Source organism: Anneissia japonica, unplaced genomic scaffold, assembly GCF_011630105.1.
Source record: "Anneissia japonica isolate Jap-2015-1 unplaced genomic scaffold, ASM1163010v1 scaffold288060_len1141017_cov207, whole genome shotgun sequence".
NCBI classification, from domain to species: domain Eukaryota; kingdom Metazoa; phylum Echinodermata; class Crinoidea; order Comatulida; family Comatulidae; genus Anneissia; species Anneissia japonica.
The window spans coordinates 335,535-353,701 of NW_022712486.1; the positions used below are offsets into that span (position 1 = coordinate 335,535).

General features: G+C 33.3%; 1 protein-coding gene across 5 annotated transcripts in view; it reads right to left on the reverse strand.

Annotated features, from left to right (window-relative positions):
* The window catches only part of LOC117107854 (microphthalmia-associated transcription factor-like), a 46,164-nt gene that overhangs the window by 19,654 nt on the left and 8,343 nt on the right, over positions 1–18,167 (reverse strand). For 3 of the 5 annotated variants that reach the window (XM_033249655.1, XM_033249658.1, XM_033249657.1), the window contains exons 2-3: positions 12,742–12,958; positions 538–711 (exon numbers count right to left, since the gene is read on the reverse strand). In XM_033249655.1, coding sequence (XP_033105546.1) covers positions 538–711; positions 12,742–12,958 — 391 coding nt within the window. Of the gene's footprint in view, positions 1–537; positions 712–9,965; positions 10,160–12,741; positions 12,959–17,499; positions 17,638–18,167 lie in introns of those variants that run through there. The other 2 variants (XM_033249656.1, XM_033249660.1) reach the window with 2 other exon arrangements.

Genomic DNA, 18,167 nt, shown 5'->3' on the forward strand with positions numbered 1-18,167 from the left:
GTTAAACGCATTGAGGCTTTAGCATAATGCGCTATATAAGCCAAAATTATTATTAATATTATTATTAATATATTGAGATGACAGATAAGAGATGAGCGACTAATAAATATTTTACTTGTCCTAATTAACAAGGAACTTTACCTGTTCACCTTTAAAATTTATAACTGTCAATATCACAACTAATGAATTAAGATGATTAAGCTTTTATACATATTTATATACTATAATACAAAGATATTTAATTTTACAGGTTTTTGAAATACTTTCTTTTTATAAATATATACTGTATTATTATCCTAAAGGAAAATGAAAGATATTATCTTTAGGAATTCTCCATAATTCCTTTGGTCACCCACATAAAAGGTCCCATGATACACCCACTAGTCTTCCTTGCAAATTCTGATTAGGTGGAAAGTAATCTTTCTCATTTACTGCTTGACGAAATTATGCACACACATCCTAAAATGCTTAAGCAAATGAACGAATAATTTAATATGAATGAATTTAAAATAATTTAACGCTGAAGTAACAACTTACTTCTGTGCCTGACATAGGACTGTTCGGCATACTGGACTGTGAGCCATTGCGGTTTGGAGACAATTGTTGCAGATATCCTGGTGACAATGTCGACTTCGATAGGTACTCGTTTACCTGTTGCTTCTGTCTCGCCTGTACGTGATAACGTGTTGGATGCTGTAGCTTTGTTTTCACCTGTAAAAACAATTGAAAGAATAATTACCGATATGTCATTGTATGCAAATAACAAAATGAACACAGAAAGAGATTTTTGCATCCTGTATAAAACAGTTGTTCCTGTCTTTATGCAAATAAACAAGACAAGGATAAACATATATGATTATTATTATTACACCGAAAATAGGGATATGAAATTTCAAAAGACAGCGACACTTTAATCTATTGTTAAACAGTGATAGTAAATAGATTAAATATCTATGGAACCAATTACAATCGCACTGTCTACTAGCCAGTGGTCTCTTTGGAGGGTGAACTGTACAGTTACCAAATCACCTGTAATAGAAAAAATTTAATTACAGGTGTCCCTCTAATTAAGGACCCTTCCAATTAAAGACCACCTCAAATTAAAGACTACTGTACTGTTGCCCAAAATTAACAAATGTCTATTATTATTATTATTATTATTATTATTATTATTATTATTATTATTCTAATTAGTGACCAAATCTGCTAAAGACCATGAAAACCCCAGTCCCAAAAGTGGTCTTTAATTGGAGGGAGAACCTGTATCAGTACAGAATACAGTAGACCCTATATCAGACTGCTTTACCGTCAAACGTAATCTTTGAGAATGTGTATCCTGTTAGATGCTTGCTGGTTGCACAGTGTAGCGCAAAATAAATGAAGAAGGCCACCAGCTGTTAACGGCATGTAATCAGAATCAGTGGATATTTTAATTACTGACCAATATTAATCAAAGTACTTAAGAACTAGACAGGATATTGAGGGAAAATAACATTCTATTATAATTAATGATCCAGAACTCTTCTCTCAACAAACATTGATCGGAACAATGATTGAAAATGAAAATGGAAAAAAATCCTCACCATCATATATTTCCTATATTCTATTGCACAGAATTGGTAAATGAATTTAAGGTTTGTTGGTAATATAATCAGTGCAAACTAAATTTATCTATGTTGAATGTGTTCACTTTTGAATATTTCCAATAAGCAGGTGAAGTTTTTTTTAAATGTTTGTTACTTGAATGACAAAGAATTTTCATTTCTTCCTATGTAATTTTTAACTGAAAGCTAATAAAGATTTATTGTAGCATAATAACCATAGATAGTATATCTTTAATATTTGCACTATGGCCCTATTTCTTAGTGACCAACGAGTTTGATGTGGTATCTCCCCATACCATCTTGTCCAATGATTGAATAAACAAACATGTTGTATTCAAATTGGAAATTTAATAGAAATTTCAGAAACTTTGCGGTTGTTGTCTTTCCTTATATTTCCACAGAAAAAAATTTGCTGAATCACGGTAAGAATCCATCAGTGCCTTTATTTTGACAGGTTTATTTCTCCTCTATGTTCAATCTATCAACTATAATAAATTTCAAGCACGATAAAAAACCTAAACAAAGTTTGCCGAACTTTTTCCTATTCTTTGGACTCTTCCATTTTCAGTCAAGGACACTTAACCTCACAGACATCAAACCACAGTCGCTACGCAATTCACAAATTTTAATTTCTTTAATCAGGTTGTTCAGGAAAATAAATAACATCTGACATATTAAATTAATAAGTAATTCATCTTTAAAAAAAAAATAGATGAATTTGGTAAACATGATCATACTTATCTCAAATGGATGACTTATAACTTCAAGGTTCTTGTTTGATTACTTTCTTGTATATTACAATATAATAGTTCAAAAATATCATTTACACATTCACAAACTCAAGGTTCTTAGTGATTTTATTTAAGTATACAAATCAAATGGTTGATTGAATATACTTTGTAACTGTCTACGTGTTAATACGCCTTACAATTATCAATTGTGCTAATTTGTTTTGTGTGGGTCTGGAGTAGTACGCCATGTTGACGACAGTGCTTGTTGACTTCTTTTACTATTATAATAAGGTTGGATTTGTATATTTCTACACTTATATTGTATGTTTAATTATTCTTTGTCAGGATGAAAAAATAAATTTCAGGCAAGACCTTTTATCGCAAACATACTTACTGCATGCATATAATGATCACTTTACGAATAAAATATTTGATTTTAACTGTTAGCACATTCACCGACTTTTAAAATTAAGCCACAGTGATAAATAACTTTTATAAATTATACAAAGAATTAAGCTAGAAAGGATATCTTCAGTTTAAAAAACTTGTTAGAATTTAGAATTCCATAGATTGCCTGCACTTACACTGACTCACACATTACATCCTAAATCAATTGACCAAATTATTGTTACATGAAGGTGAACTTGGGGACAAAGATGTACTTGGGACTTCTTCCAAAGGTTTCTTTACACTTCCTCATAATACGTCATCCAATTTCCATGTTGAGCATCAACTTCAAGCATGCAGGATCCTTGTGGAACATCAAGTGATACATATCTTATGGAACATGCATGTGGAACATTGAAGTTAAGCATGTATTACATTCCAGGTGTAACATCAATACGAAACAAGTTCCTTGTACAACATAAATGTGTAGTGTGTATGTTAACTGTGGAACACCAATGTGTAGCAACTATGTTCCCTGTAGAACATCAATGTGTAGCAAGTATGTTCCATGTGGAACATCGATGTGAATAAAGATGTCTCTTTTGGAAAATAAATATGTAGCATGTATGTTCCTTATGGAACATCAATGTGAACCATGTTATGTTCCACGTGGAACATCAACATGAATCATGTACTTTCCTTGTGGAACATCAATGTGTAGCATGTTCCTTGTGAAGCATCAATGTGTTAACAATGTATGTTCCTTTTGGAACATCAATATGAGGCTTGTATGTTGTTGTACAGCATCAATGTTAAGCTGCAGCTTAGAAGTTTCATGTTGAACATCAATGTGAAACATGTATAAGTTCCTTGTGGAACATCAATGTGTAGTATGCATGTTCCTTGGGGAACATCAATGTATAGCATGCATGTTCCTTGGGGGAGCATCAACATGAAGCATGCATGTTCAATGTTGAACATCAATCAATTACTAAAATCAAATTTAAAAATTCAAGCCAAGTCATTTCATTGAAATTCTTTACACTGGTATTCATGAAAATTTCAATGTAGCACACCTCTGAAAGGCATTCTAAACAAGCTGATGAATTATTCAATAAGGCAAATACTAATACATGTCAGGGGTAGTACAAGTATTTGCAAAGCATCCAGGGATTTGTTAAAATCCCAGGGCAGGTATAAATGAATGCATAAGAACCTTAACCACAAGTCAAAGTCAGCAAATCTATTGACGTAGGAACCTATTTACGGCTGGAAAAAAGTCAGGGGTAAGTTGGCATCTATTTATAGTGGCAGCTTCTACGAGTGATGGCACGTTGAGTGAATGACGACAGAGCAGAACCAATAAGACGGTGGATACACAGAATTATCATGTGAATCTCATCAATATGAATCTCACATGAGCAAAATCAGCAATTTTAACGGGGTTACTTAAAAAACGTTTATCTCAAGAGACCTACCAACAGCTGGGGTCGACTTAGACCCCGGTGAAAAGGTCAAAATATGACGTCTTTGCATCACATGACTCGAGTTTATTGCTTCTACCCTTCTATGACATCACCAATATGCTTATCATCAGGCGTATTTCTCTATATTCTTTCGAGAGCTTCATCCAGTGATAAACATCTCTTTGTGTCAGGTGTAGAGGACATCTCTAGTTAGGGTCTCCACAGCTGTTGGAAAATACCAGGTCAAAAGAACTCCAGTTGTTCTAGGGTAAGACTCTGTTGGCACCAACATCTGATTATAGCGATAAATCCCAACTGACACGTTGCGAAGACCTGCCACCTCATGATATCAAACCACACAAAAAATTTACATATCAAATCATAACAAACTATTTTAGTTAATCAAGGATACTATTTGAGATAACTTTGTCTAGATTCCCTGTCTTCAAATGACATTCATCAACCCTTATCTATTAAAAAACTTTTCATTGGATAAAAGATGTCAAATAATATCACTCTCATTTGACCTAAATTTTAATCAATTTTTGGAAAATACTGTACAAGCAAACTGCAAACTCACTGAAATCATGAGACAAAGAAATTAAAATTTATATTGAATCTTACGAAAAACATTCCTTATTATAGTTTTTCTTTGAATTCAAATATTTATTTTTTGATTAGGAATTTCTTGTAACCTTGACATAAAATGTTCACACATTTCTCTAATAACATTCTACAATTTAGTTTCAAATTTCTTGATGCGACACCCACCACATAGGAAACTTGTGGGATATATTTTGTAACGATTCAGGATATTGACCAAAATTTGAAATTGTTTAGCAAGTGACACCCTCGCTACAATTGGTCCATAGCCAATGTTACTTCCTAAATCAAATCAAACAATTATGAGATATAAATCTACATACCAGGTACATTGCAAAAAACCTTAATAAACTAATAAAGTCATGTAAGCTAACTATCTGTAATTCTGTAATTTGAAACAAAATCTATGACTGGGATCAAAGGAACTATAATGTACTTTTTTACACAGTTCTTTTTCACTTGTTAATTATCACTGAAGAATAAAACACATTTCTAATTGAGAATGAATGGCCCATAGGTCATTGACGCTGGAATGCACTTAAATAATAATAAAAGATCAAAATCATATGATTATTTAGACAAGAGAAAAATACGAATCGGCATTCAACAAATTGGAAAATCATACTTAAAGCGGTATTTAAAATTTTCTTCCTATTGTATTTAATTAATTAATCCGTAACTATAAAAAAAGGCAATATTCTATTAATTGCTCTTTAATATTACTATTGAATTTGGGAGCCCATTTTAACTAAACCTGCACTATTTTATATATTGGCAGTATCAATAAGAAAACAAATTTCCAAAGCCAATATCAGATTGAATGAAAGTAGATTGGTTGATTCTTACGCAGGGTGAACTGCTACTGAAACTACTGCAAACGTTATCACCACTTATTAAAGGTATTTACTTGGATTTAAATGGGGAAATATCCTTACGTTTAACAATTAGTCACCACAAAAAGGTGGAAGTTACTGGAGGAAAAAGACTCCAAAATCTAGACAACACAAGTTACCACCCAACACAAGGGAATTCAGAACCGGCAATGAGCAAGCCATAGAAATGCTCCTAATTAATGAGGGGTTCTTAACAAACTAATACTAATTAATGTTCATGACTTCATTGTTGGCAACAGGAACAGATAGAATTAGATTTTACAGGATAGTTGTAATAAGACAGATTAAAGAATTAACTTGTGTGCACCATATCCATTGGTGGGGGCGTTTCCTAGACTAAATTCAACTTTCAGCGCTTAACATTAGGAAAAAGGGGGTTAAATATCCGAATAATTAGTGGATGGATTATATGGCAGGTAATTACATTATCTTGCTTGTAAATGATATAAAAAGAAGTGTAAACAAACTTGTGAAATACCCACTGTCCTGTAAGTACTTCCTTGATTACATTTAGACATGTCATAGTGGTCATATTTATAGTAAATATTAGTTTATAAATGATAAGTACATCAATACAAAGATGAGATGTAATTAGTTTCGGGATTTAACAAAATTCAGTGTTTAACAAATTAGTTAAATTAAATCCATTTACTAGGCTCCCAACTAAGACAGGCCTATGGCTTATTTACACCCATCTTTACAGACAGTGACCTGCAGTATTTAACTGTATTGTAAACAAACACACTAGCTTTTAAGCTATGTTTGGCTTCCTAATCTGCCCATTATCTTTTAAAGTGATTATGTTACTTTAATTTTTTTCTGAGAAAAAAATGGCAAAAATAAAGACAAGGCAAAGAAGTTTTTTTTTCAATTGTTCAACATTGAATTTGCAACTTCTTAACAAAAACTTTTTTAACATTAAATATCAAGTATATTTTTTTAGCAGTAAGATAAAAATCTGTTGCATCATTGTAGGTTGGAGTCTAATTAATTAATTATTTAAGCCGCAATTTTAATTTTGCAAATCTATTTTAAATTAACTCTTAGGATTCCCTTCAGCTATCAAATTCCTAATTAGACATGAAGAAACGATAAAATAGATTTTTCTGTAGGGTATCCCTGTCACTCATCCCATTCAAAGCATTCGCTCCCTTGAATGTAAGTACACAGTCTCTTTATTCATTAAAATCGTAGAGTAATATTTTAATAAAGGTATCAGACAAAATTTACTGTTAATGCCAATCTGCCCACATTCAAACTTCTCCCAATGGACTTTATGGCAGACTCCCTATATTTTACTGTATATCTGCCTTCAAGAATGAGATCGACTCGTTGATTTAATTTCCCGTTTTCTGGGAAAGAATAAACTGATGTAGTTTGCCTGTTAAGCGTTATCTCTTTGTCCCACTTGCTTTTCACGTCAAATTACTGATAGATCAATAATCTTCAACATTATAAATGTATGTAACTCCAATGATGACACTACATTATTAAAAACAAACCACAATATAGTTTTCATCAGCTTAGAGGTAGGGAGAAGGACAGGGGATGAGATCTGCAAGTGTAATATAAACCAAAAACCACATCAAATACTTGATGGAAAGATAAAACCTGCATATTCATGCAGGATAAGAGAGGCTTTTATTAGGGAGTGGCACAATGTAGGGGAATATTAAGATGAATATTATGAATGTAATGTTGTGCAGTGAAGGATAAAAAACACTATAATAAGTTACAGTGGTACAGTAGCATCAGACGCTCCCCAACAAAGGGCCCAAGGCACCAAACAGGGGTGCAAGGTCCACATTGATACGTCCAAGTTCCCTGACGGGTCATAATTCCTCTTAGCAACACTATAGTGGAGTAAATTTTAATAGGCGACTCTAGATGCCGGGAAATGGCACTCAAAGACTAAAATTTTTTCTATTAAAAAAAAAATATTTCCCCAACGAAATAATCAGTTTCTCCGACATGACAGTGAGCACAGTTTCCCCGTTAACGTTGCTAAGTGAGCATGACCAAAATGTGGGGGAGGAAAATACCAACTGATCAAGAAAAACAGGTGCATTGTGGCCTAGGACCGAGGACAGGTGAGGAAACTCGCTGTAAGTCTACGAGATCCTCAAGGTAATACAGTAAGTTGATAAAAATAGGATATGACGGAAACGAATGAAGGCGCAGTGCCAACAGGATACGATTGGCCAAATCTTTGAATTATCTTTGTATAATTTCACAATTTTTAAGACAATAAAGTAGGAAGCTAAGATACACAATGCTATGTAGAATGGTATGAGTCAACAATTACGGAGAAAGAAAAATCCTTGTAGATAAAGCATAATTGGAAGCAAATTCATTTTAAGTCAAGTTCATACCATAATATATAAAAGTAAAACATGTAGCGCTTTATACTTAAATCGAAAATACCTATTTCTTTTGAAGATTTATATGAAAATAACATCATAATCATTGGGAAAACCACTGGAATAAAGGTTTTCTTTTTTATTAAATTATAAAAAAAAAATTTTTGATCAGAAAAATTATCAGGACCACAATCTAAAAAGACAGGAAATTGAGTGCTGAAGTTACTACTAAAGTTGTCATGATGACCTTGGAAGACGGCTCAGTACTTACTCAAAGCAGGAACCAATTCAATTGCGTTTTACATTATAGGGACAACATTTAATTACTTGTTACTTTCTAGAAGTTCACTTTTCACTTTTTTCCCTAAAAGTTTTAAATGATAAGCTCATAAATCATGAAGATTTAAGCATGCTAGACATTTAAGCGCACTATACTTTTGCTTTTTGTGCTGCTCTGGTTTTAGCCCACCCCAAAATTGACCCAATCAATTGTTCAGTAGCAGTTTGGCTTGTACTTAAAAAAATAAAACCTATAGTATACCAAGTTTATTGTTACGCTGCTATTGTAAATATCACCCAGTTTATTACATTTGTCCTGTAAAGCCCAAGTACCGGTAATCAGAATCTTATTTTTTACGTGGATGTTTTCTTTTATTCTATTTAATCAAGTTTTACAATTTTTCTTACTCATTACTTATTATTCAATATTGTGTAATTTTGCTAAAACCGAAAACCAAAACCAACCAATATTTCTCTGTTAGAAGAAATAAAACCATCCGCGGGCTACAAAATTTAATTACAAAAGCACTTTTAAAACGATCGACAATGATGAGTGAATATGTAAATTGCATGCATCAAGATACCTACAAAATCTAATAAACCTTGAATATATAAGCCTATTATGGTTGGAGCAGGCCAATAAATGGATGGTAATGGTACAAAGATACCCTCATCATGTAAGCCCATTATGGTAAAAGCAAACATATAAAATAATGGTTCGGTAATGATGACACAAAAGTATACCATCAAAAGATAAAATAATTGTCAGATGTGACCTAAAATCAGATAATTGTTCTCAGACTACCCAGCCACCCTTAAAAGTCTCTATATTTCTGATGCTGAAATATTAGATATTTATATTAAATTAAACTAAATAAAAATTCTACTTCATCTACTTTTTTAAACAAGGATGCTATTTGTTGCCTAAAAATGATGTGTCATTGCATTAAAAACCGTGCCAATAAATACTTTCGAAAAGATAATGCAAGTGATTTTAATGGGAATAGAACCCAAAACCTTTAAGTGTTACTATCTAGGACCATTTTTGTTATTCTATTGCATTTTATTAATGAAGATTCTATTTACAGAACCTCAAACAATTATATCTATTGTTTTAGAATTGTATTTTTTTTTATATATATAATTTTATTCTTTATACATTAAATACTAAGGTACTACACAAGGTTGTGCCTCATTATCTAAACCAACCACAAAAAAAAAATCCTTTTAGTTTCATTATCATTAAAGGAAATATTTTTGAGAAGTATGTGGCATTGAATTTTAACAACGAAACCAAAAGTTGATTGAATATTTAAATTAAGGGACCAATGAAACCATGAATAATAGTCCCAAGAAAGGTTTAAGAACTTACTCCAAGAAAAAGGAGGCCAATCAAGTTATTGCATAAAAAATATTTTATACTTCCAATTGAATTTTACTGATTGTTACTACCATGTTAAGTTTGTTATACATGAAATATCTAATTGCATGCATACATTATCAAAAGAGAGAAAAAAAACAAATAAAAATAAATATGACCTAACTGCAAGATTTCAGCATTACTTCTTACATTATAATTCACATTAAAAGAATTAAGTTCAAACTGAGCATCTTCTACACCTGGTTGCTAGGTAAAGCTTACCGGTATCTGGTGATGGTAGCCATACTGGTTCTGGTTACCCTGCTGGTAATAATACTGCTGCTGCTGATGATGATGCAAGAAGGGTGCACCGAAGTTGTGATTATAATAAGCACAGTCAATCATTTTTGAGCAGGTAACAATGAAATCAATAAATATATTAACGTTATCTCTATCTCTAAGCTTAGTCCTGGGTTAGGCGGTTGATTGTCTTCCTGGGGTCCAGCCCTGGTGATCGTAACAGTGAGGCAGTGAGGCAGTGAAGAAGAAGCAGGCCTAGAATAATCGTTACACATGAATGACGACGAGACCAGCTTTGCCATTGCTTTTCAAGCTAAACTTATTTCCCTCTCTTGTCTGTTCCCACGTCACTTTCCTACATTCTAATTGGCTGATAAACTTGACATGTCTGTATCCCCTTAGAGGACGAACATGGATCATTGTACGCTCACTACAATCTTTCACGATGTTTTAATAGCCAATAGGAAGTGAGCAAGTTCTAACAGTTTCCCTAGCTAACAGGTAGGTAATATAACTTTATGGTAAATTGAAATAAAATGCATAGTACAATGAGACATAAAATCAAAATTAAATTCTCTACATATATCTCAATTAAAGAAATAAAAAATTGACTTTTTTTTCTTTTATCATAAAATGGAAGAATTAATTCATAATTTATACAGATCAATTTTACTGAACTATAATCAATCAATAAAAAAAATAAATTGTTTTAACTGTTATGTAATAATTCTAACTGTCACTAGTATGCCTCAGGTTTTTGGATTCTTTGTGCCTCTTAATTGATCTTATTTTTTTTAGGTTCCTATTAAAGTTTCTATACTGGCTTTATGGAACAGGTCATAGAGTAATGTAATATAATGTTCTCTGAAGAGGGGTTTTATTATTTGTGTTACAGTTTAAAATTAAATTATCAAATCATTTTAACTTTGAAATTATTATTAATATTACATTAATATTCCAAATAAACCAACACAATGCAGTCATATATGGAAGAAAACTTTATTTTGTATTAAAATAATGTTGAAAATAATATTTTGGTAAAGTAATGCCAACGTAAAAATAAACTTGCTCATTTCAGCATTAAGTGATGTATTTTTGTAAGGGTCATTGACACTATGATTTTAATCAAATTAATTCACTAACACCTTTAGGCACTATACTACAATCCCTTCCCTTCCAATGTGTTTAGTGTACTTCAAACAGCAGTTCATTGTGAACACAAAATAAATATTATGAAATTAAATCATGTTCCCCTCATCTTGGTGATTAATTAGCGGGAAAACGGAGGAAATTATATAAGGAATTTGACTAAGAGAAAGGTCTTAGATTTTAATATCCTAATGGACTAATCATTCACCATAAGGCACTTCCAAAGACTTCTTACCTTCGCAAAATGATATCCTAATTCTGTGCACAATTAATATGCATGACTAAACCGGGAGTGTGTTAAAATTCAGGACGGTGTTCGAGTATTTTTACCAAGATTCTCTCTATAGGGATTTATTATGAAATTGACAGGCTCCATGCATATAGGCAAGAATACTTCACGTATAGTGTTTTGATTTACTCAAATTAAGGTTTATTGTATCAATATAAATTATCAACTTTCAATTAGTCACAGATAAAAAAAAATTAGTTGTCAATGATTTACAGACTTTTCGCTGTGGAATTCCTTAAGTTTGCTGGCAGGAAGGTATAGGAATGCTATTATATGGTTGTTAATTGGAGAGAAATTGGTTTTTGTTCCAATTTTCAGTTAAATGCTTATAACCTATTGACACAAAGCAATCAGTTTAATTTATTATTTTCCAGATTTAATAATAATACGTAGCATTTATGTAGCGTTCTTAACAGGAGTCTTACAGCGCTTAAAAAGTATGAACTATGGAAAAAGTTAAGTTTTAAGAACAGATTTGATTTGATTAGCAGGGCAGTAGGCCTATCTATAAACCCTTCGCTAACTTGTAAACATTTTTTCCACTTGCAGGAAATCAAAGGGCTTGCCCGGATGTGAATGGAACCGTTATAGATTTATGAAGCCTTAAATTTTATAAAATTAGTGCTGTATACTTCATTTAATCCTCTTTAATCTTTCCTTTGGGAATGTTAGCACATGTGATTGAAGTATATTTATTATTCTTACGTTTTTAGAATCTGCAGATATTATGGATATTTTTATCCTCTACCTATGACTATTGCTCAGATATGGAGCAGGTCATACTTAAAAGAATGTACTTTACGGTCAAATTAAATTCACTTTAAAAAAGTATTTTGACCAATCAGTGACTTTGATCATCTTTTGAGCATGCTGAACAAACCGCAAATGATGCATAGAAAAGAGTTGTTATGCACTGTGTAAATAGATTGCCCTGTGTGAATGAATGTCAGTTTTGCTACCCAAGTGCCGCGCTCTGCGTAAACACGCCTTAAGAATCAACAGATAGAAGAAGAATTTTTAAAACCGCGTAATATTGTAATATATTGTCTGGTAAAATTCAGAAAAAACACATGAAATATCAAGTATAATTATAATTAATAAATAACATTCACTGAATAAAAACAATCTCTTAATACATGTTTCTTGAATAAAAGGTAACACGTCAGTGTAATCATCATTCTTAAGACCAACGCAGCCTGAAGTGATCTGTGCGTCATAAAATAATAAACATAATAAGACTTTCTCTAACAATGAATTGCTGAGTCGTATAAGACTGTCAAGAGTTGGCCTTAAAAGAAAACTTGCAAAATTAAAACCTACCACAAGGACGTCTTTTGGAACTTCAGGGATAGTGGCCAACTGTGGCTGTTGCTGTAACTCAATAGGTCTCGTCTGAGGAAACGAAGGACCCGCAAAATTTGCCTTTTGTTGCTGTTCCAATTGCTCCTGTTGCTCCACCTGCTGGCGCATCAACTGTTGTTTGAAGTTGGCGCGCGAGGTCATCTGACTGGTTAGGTTCTGAGGTCTTCGAAGAGGACTATTGAAAAAAAAAATTCATACATTACTTATCATCCACACAAATATTAATATCCTCTTTTATCATGTGATTATATTTGGTCATTCATTTAATCTACAAAAGAAAATACAGCCTCTTTGCTAACAGAATTTTTTTTTTAAATTGAAAATGGAAACTTTAGGTCAGAAAATGGAGGGGGGCAAGAAATAACACAAAGCAATTTATGTTTTACAAACCCACAATCTCTCTTGAACTGTAACATCTCCTAATGTAGTACTCAATTACAAGAGAAATTTAAGACAAAAAAAACTAAAAAAAGCATCATCAGCCTACAAACTTAGAACAACTTTGTCAATGTGATAACACAAGTGTAACTGTATATGCCATAAATACTGAAAATAAAATATTAATAACCATCACAATAATAATAATAATAATAATAATAGTTCATCCTTGATTGAGGACATTTTATAAATTAAAAAGATGTTTTTTGAGTAGTTGTTTGAATGTGTTAATGATAATGCTTGTCAAATTTTGGTTGGTAAGTCATTCCAATAGGCAACAGAGGCAGAGAAATCACCGACTTCCATAAAGTTGAAGGGCGGACAGAGTGTGTTAAAAAAAACTGCGAGGAGGATCTCATATAAAAATACTAAGCTAAAATAAAAACATTATATACCAAATACTTTTAGGTAAAAATTTCTACTATAACTTTAGGATAAATGACCTAACAAGCATGTGATTTAATAAAGTACAATATTCATCTAGGTACTCTGAATTTTAAGGACATGAATTTTGTAGATATTTGTTGACCTACTATTCTTCTTATCTAGACAGCCATAGGTTCAACTATAAAGCACTCCATTGGGTATGCATGATCCAAATGGTCATGGCTTGTTCACATCTACATTGGAAAGTGAGGAAAATTTGCAGCTTTGCTAACAGATGTATTCATTGCCATGGCAATTACCAACTCTTCATTAAGGCATATCATTAGATTAAGTGGTTATCAAGCAGGGCAGATTATCAAGGCACCTCCAAGGGCAATAGACTGGGGTTTACCAGCTGCCCTCGGGGAATCCGGTAGGGGAAGATAAATGAAGGCTGTGCCTTGTTACGGATGTAGGCTCCACGAAAGCTGAAATCTAGGACAACTTCAGCTCAGGCGCTAACAGGAGGGAAAGCCAGATAGCGCATCTTTAACTAAACTGTGTTTGACTGCTCAAGATTGTAATTCTGTCAAAATAGCTTGTTATCTGTGGCCTAAACCAACACAGCCATTATCGATTGAAGAGAGCTGAAGTATAAGTACTTGTAGGTCACAGTAGAGGGATCAGTGTTATCTACTCAGAGCAGGAGAAAGAAGCTACTTACAACTAATTCTTATCAGTGAAGCGGAGAATGCTCTGCATTTTGACAGTTCAAAACTTTTATGAACCAATTATTCTGACCTTTGTACTATATCAACCAAAACTAGTAAACATTGCAATTCTCCAAAAAATGTGAACTGAACTAGATTGAAAGTAACTTTACATATTTCTGTTTAAAACATTGATGTTATACTAGAGAAGCTGACACATGTCATACCCTTATATACTTGTATACCTTTGTATACCCTTGTATACCCTAAAGCCCCTCTCTCTAACAAGTTCGTACCGAATAAGATACGAGTTAGGTACAAGCCAACTCGGTGCGCTCGTACTTCATTCGGGGTACTCATATCGAACTCGTAGATGACAAAACCACTGACGAGTATCCAGAATAGTGTACGAGCTAGATTAGTGTACCCCGAGTACTCTACGAGCTACCTACGAGTTCTTCGATGAATACTTCTAAGGCACAATCAAATTTGTGCTAAAAGCTTGGTAAACATCCATTGGCTGACCATCGTCTTCACTGTGTGAGCACTTGACGGTGCAATGCTGATTACTGGTGAGTCTGAGCGAGTTATAAATGAAAACGATTCATCACCCACACGCATTGTGTTTGGATGTCCATAGAATCGTGTTGGCTGATGACTGATAATTCCGAAGAGAAAGAGGGTAGATGAAGACTATGAGAAACTACTGTATGCCTTAAAGTTTGCAAGGTTATTTATTGTTAAATTGCAGCAGCTTGGAATTTACCAAAAAAGCATTTAATTGGATGGGATCTGTGGTTGTTTATTAACACATTTCCGTTAGTCTAACCCCGGTATTCTTAAAACAAACTTTAGTCGTAGTTTGAACTAAAACCTCAAAATTACGTCATTTCGTATTCTTAAAACAAACTTTGATTAGCTCTACGACTAAATCATGCGAACCTCGATTAAAATTATACCTCCTCAGGCCGACTAAAAACTAGGGTCATGCTAAATCGCCGACTTGAAATATTTACCCCACTAAAAACGTGCTTTTTGTAACTTACGATATACAAAGTGAATATAAACGATTGTATAAATAGATCTGATGTATCTCCAGTGTGTTCAAGAAAGGGGACATTACGTTTAGCTTCCATAATGTGAAATTAACATGTTTGAATATTAGTTAGACGAATAATGGTCTTATTATGAATTGTGAGGAAATATGTTTGTGAAAGAGGGACAGCAGATTAATATTCATTTGTGTTACCAGATCTCTAAAATTTCGTCTGCTATTAAAATTAGCTCTTTTCATTGGTTAGTTTGATAGTTGTTGCTTGCCAGCCATCTTCAGCTGAACTATAACTAGGACTAGATTTAGTCGTAGTTAGAACTTCGACTATGTTGCTTGTGAATACAAATTGAAGTTGAAGTTGCAACTAATTCTAAATGAGGTTCTAGTTCGAAGTTCGACTCAAGTTCGTTTTAAGAATACGGGCGTAAGGGTTAACAAGACGTCTGTCTGTACTCTTAGTATTTCAACTTTAACTTGGCCTTGGACTAACTTGATTTGTTTTGGTTTTCCAGAACACAATATTTACAAGATCCAATGAACACAAGTTGCAAATATCAAGTAACTGTCAAATTGAACCTTTTCTATATATATACAATTTTAAACGGTAAAGAAGAGGAATCTGCAAGTTTGAAGAGGGCGTATCACATTGATGTCTGTTTCATGCGTGTTATCATTATTACCTTAGAATGTAAACTTAATTGCCTCCAATCAGTTCAAACTTCCAACGAAAGCCTCCTCTTTATATAAAGCACTACACTACAGCCAGACCATTTAAGAGTTTTTCTCTTCATGTGTAACATTTAGAATATATTGTATAATCATTCAGACCAAAAGAATACAAAACTTTATATTAAGTAAAATATAATTTCTGAACAACAAACGTATAATTAATAGTTACAACAGTATTACATCAAGGAACATATATTTCCCCAAATATCACATGCTTTAATGCACTGAATACTCGTGTTTGAAATACGTGTAAAAAACAAAAGTGACTTGAATGGGAATTAAACCAGCCTGATTAAACCCACAACTTCCTGAGTTACTATATTGCTTGATACTACTGCAAAACCTCGAATTGAAGCCAATGGCTTAATCTCGAATGGAAGCCCATCTCAAATTGAAGCCCCCCTCTTTAGTTTGCAAAATTAGCCTCGAAAAGAAGCCCATGGGCTTCCTTTCAAGATAGCATGGGCTTCCTTTCGAAACAATACAGTACATACTGTACACTGTACATGAATTTTAAAGAAAAAATAAAATAAATAAAAACGCGCTTGGTTTATACAGTAGTTTAGGTGATTTAATGTCGGTTGATACATTCCATGATACAGATTGATTTTACAGTGGCCCTATTTATTGTTTTATAGTACTAATTCCCAAAATTTACAGCAATCATTTTGAAAAGAAGCACCAATCCCCGCCCCCCACTCATTACTTTGCGAAAGTAGCCTCAAAAAGAAGCCCATCCAAACTTGGCAAGAAAAAGAAGCCCAGGGCTTCAATTCGAGGTTTTACGGAACTAATATAAAAATTGGTCATTCTGCATCTACATTTGCTTGTTATTGAGCAACCTTTAAATTATGAATATTTAGCAGAAGACACAAAGTGGATCAAGGCAGCAAGAAAGACCATAATATGAACTGACCATTTAGACCATAAAATCAAGTGGATATGTAGCCTATTCAGATGACTTTTACTTTACCTTGATCTACCACTTCTTCAACAGGTTTGCCTAATTGGTTGGCCATGTAGCCAATGATTGAGAAGATTACAAAACCAGCAAAGACACTTGTACAGCAATTAGCAATTGCAACAAACATGGAATCACTGAAAGAAAATGTGATCCACACAAGTCATAATACTATACACACAGAGGATGGTGTATTAAACAAGTTAATTGTGTATTATCTAATAAAAAGCCACCATCAAATATACTAGCCTAATATTAGTTCTAGAAAAGCCAGGCCTAAGCCTAGCCTAAAGAGACGTGCAATCACCGACGGCTATTGACAGGCAGAGTGATACCGCAGCTATCTAAGCCTAGAATTAAAATGACAGGATCCAGCCGGCGTGACTAACAGGCTACGTGCCTCTGATGACGTTAAAGGGAAAGCAAGCACATAGTCAATGACATGTTTTTGTACTTGCCGATTTCTTTGACTACCTCCCAGATTAGCCACTGCGCTTGGCACTTGAAAAACAACCGACATCTTGTCCAGATCGTTAATGTGTGAAATTCATGGAAAAGATCCGCATAATTTATTTTTTAGGCTTCGTACAGAAGGATTGAACAAAACTGACACTAGGACTTCCACAACTGATCTCTTACAGGCCACCGTCAAAATCCCATACTTCCTTCACTGTCAGCCTTCATATCCTGTCTCAGCTTCTGTAACTAGTTTGTTTTTTTTTTGTTTTTTTTAAAAACCTTGAAATCAAGTTCAAAATCATAATTCTGCAAGTTAATCAAATGTTCCCTTCAACGGTTTGATTACTGTTACTGTAAGTCCTGTCCAGACTATCAAATTTTATTTGACAAACACATGTGACATGCCTAAATACGGTCATGACATCACATCACGACCAAATATAGGCACATCATGACCAAATATAGGCACACCATGACCATATATTGGCATATCATGACTATATATGAGCATACATTAGTTTTTTGTCAAAGAAAATGTGGACAGAACTTTAGGATAATGTAACACGGTTGCACGCAAGAGAACGAAGATGAATGATTCGACTCCAAAAGGCCTTTTTTTTTAAAGTTTCACCTCAATAAATGAATCTTCAGGAAATTACAGTAAACC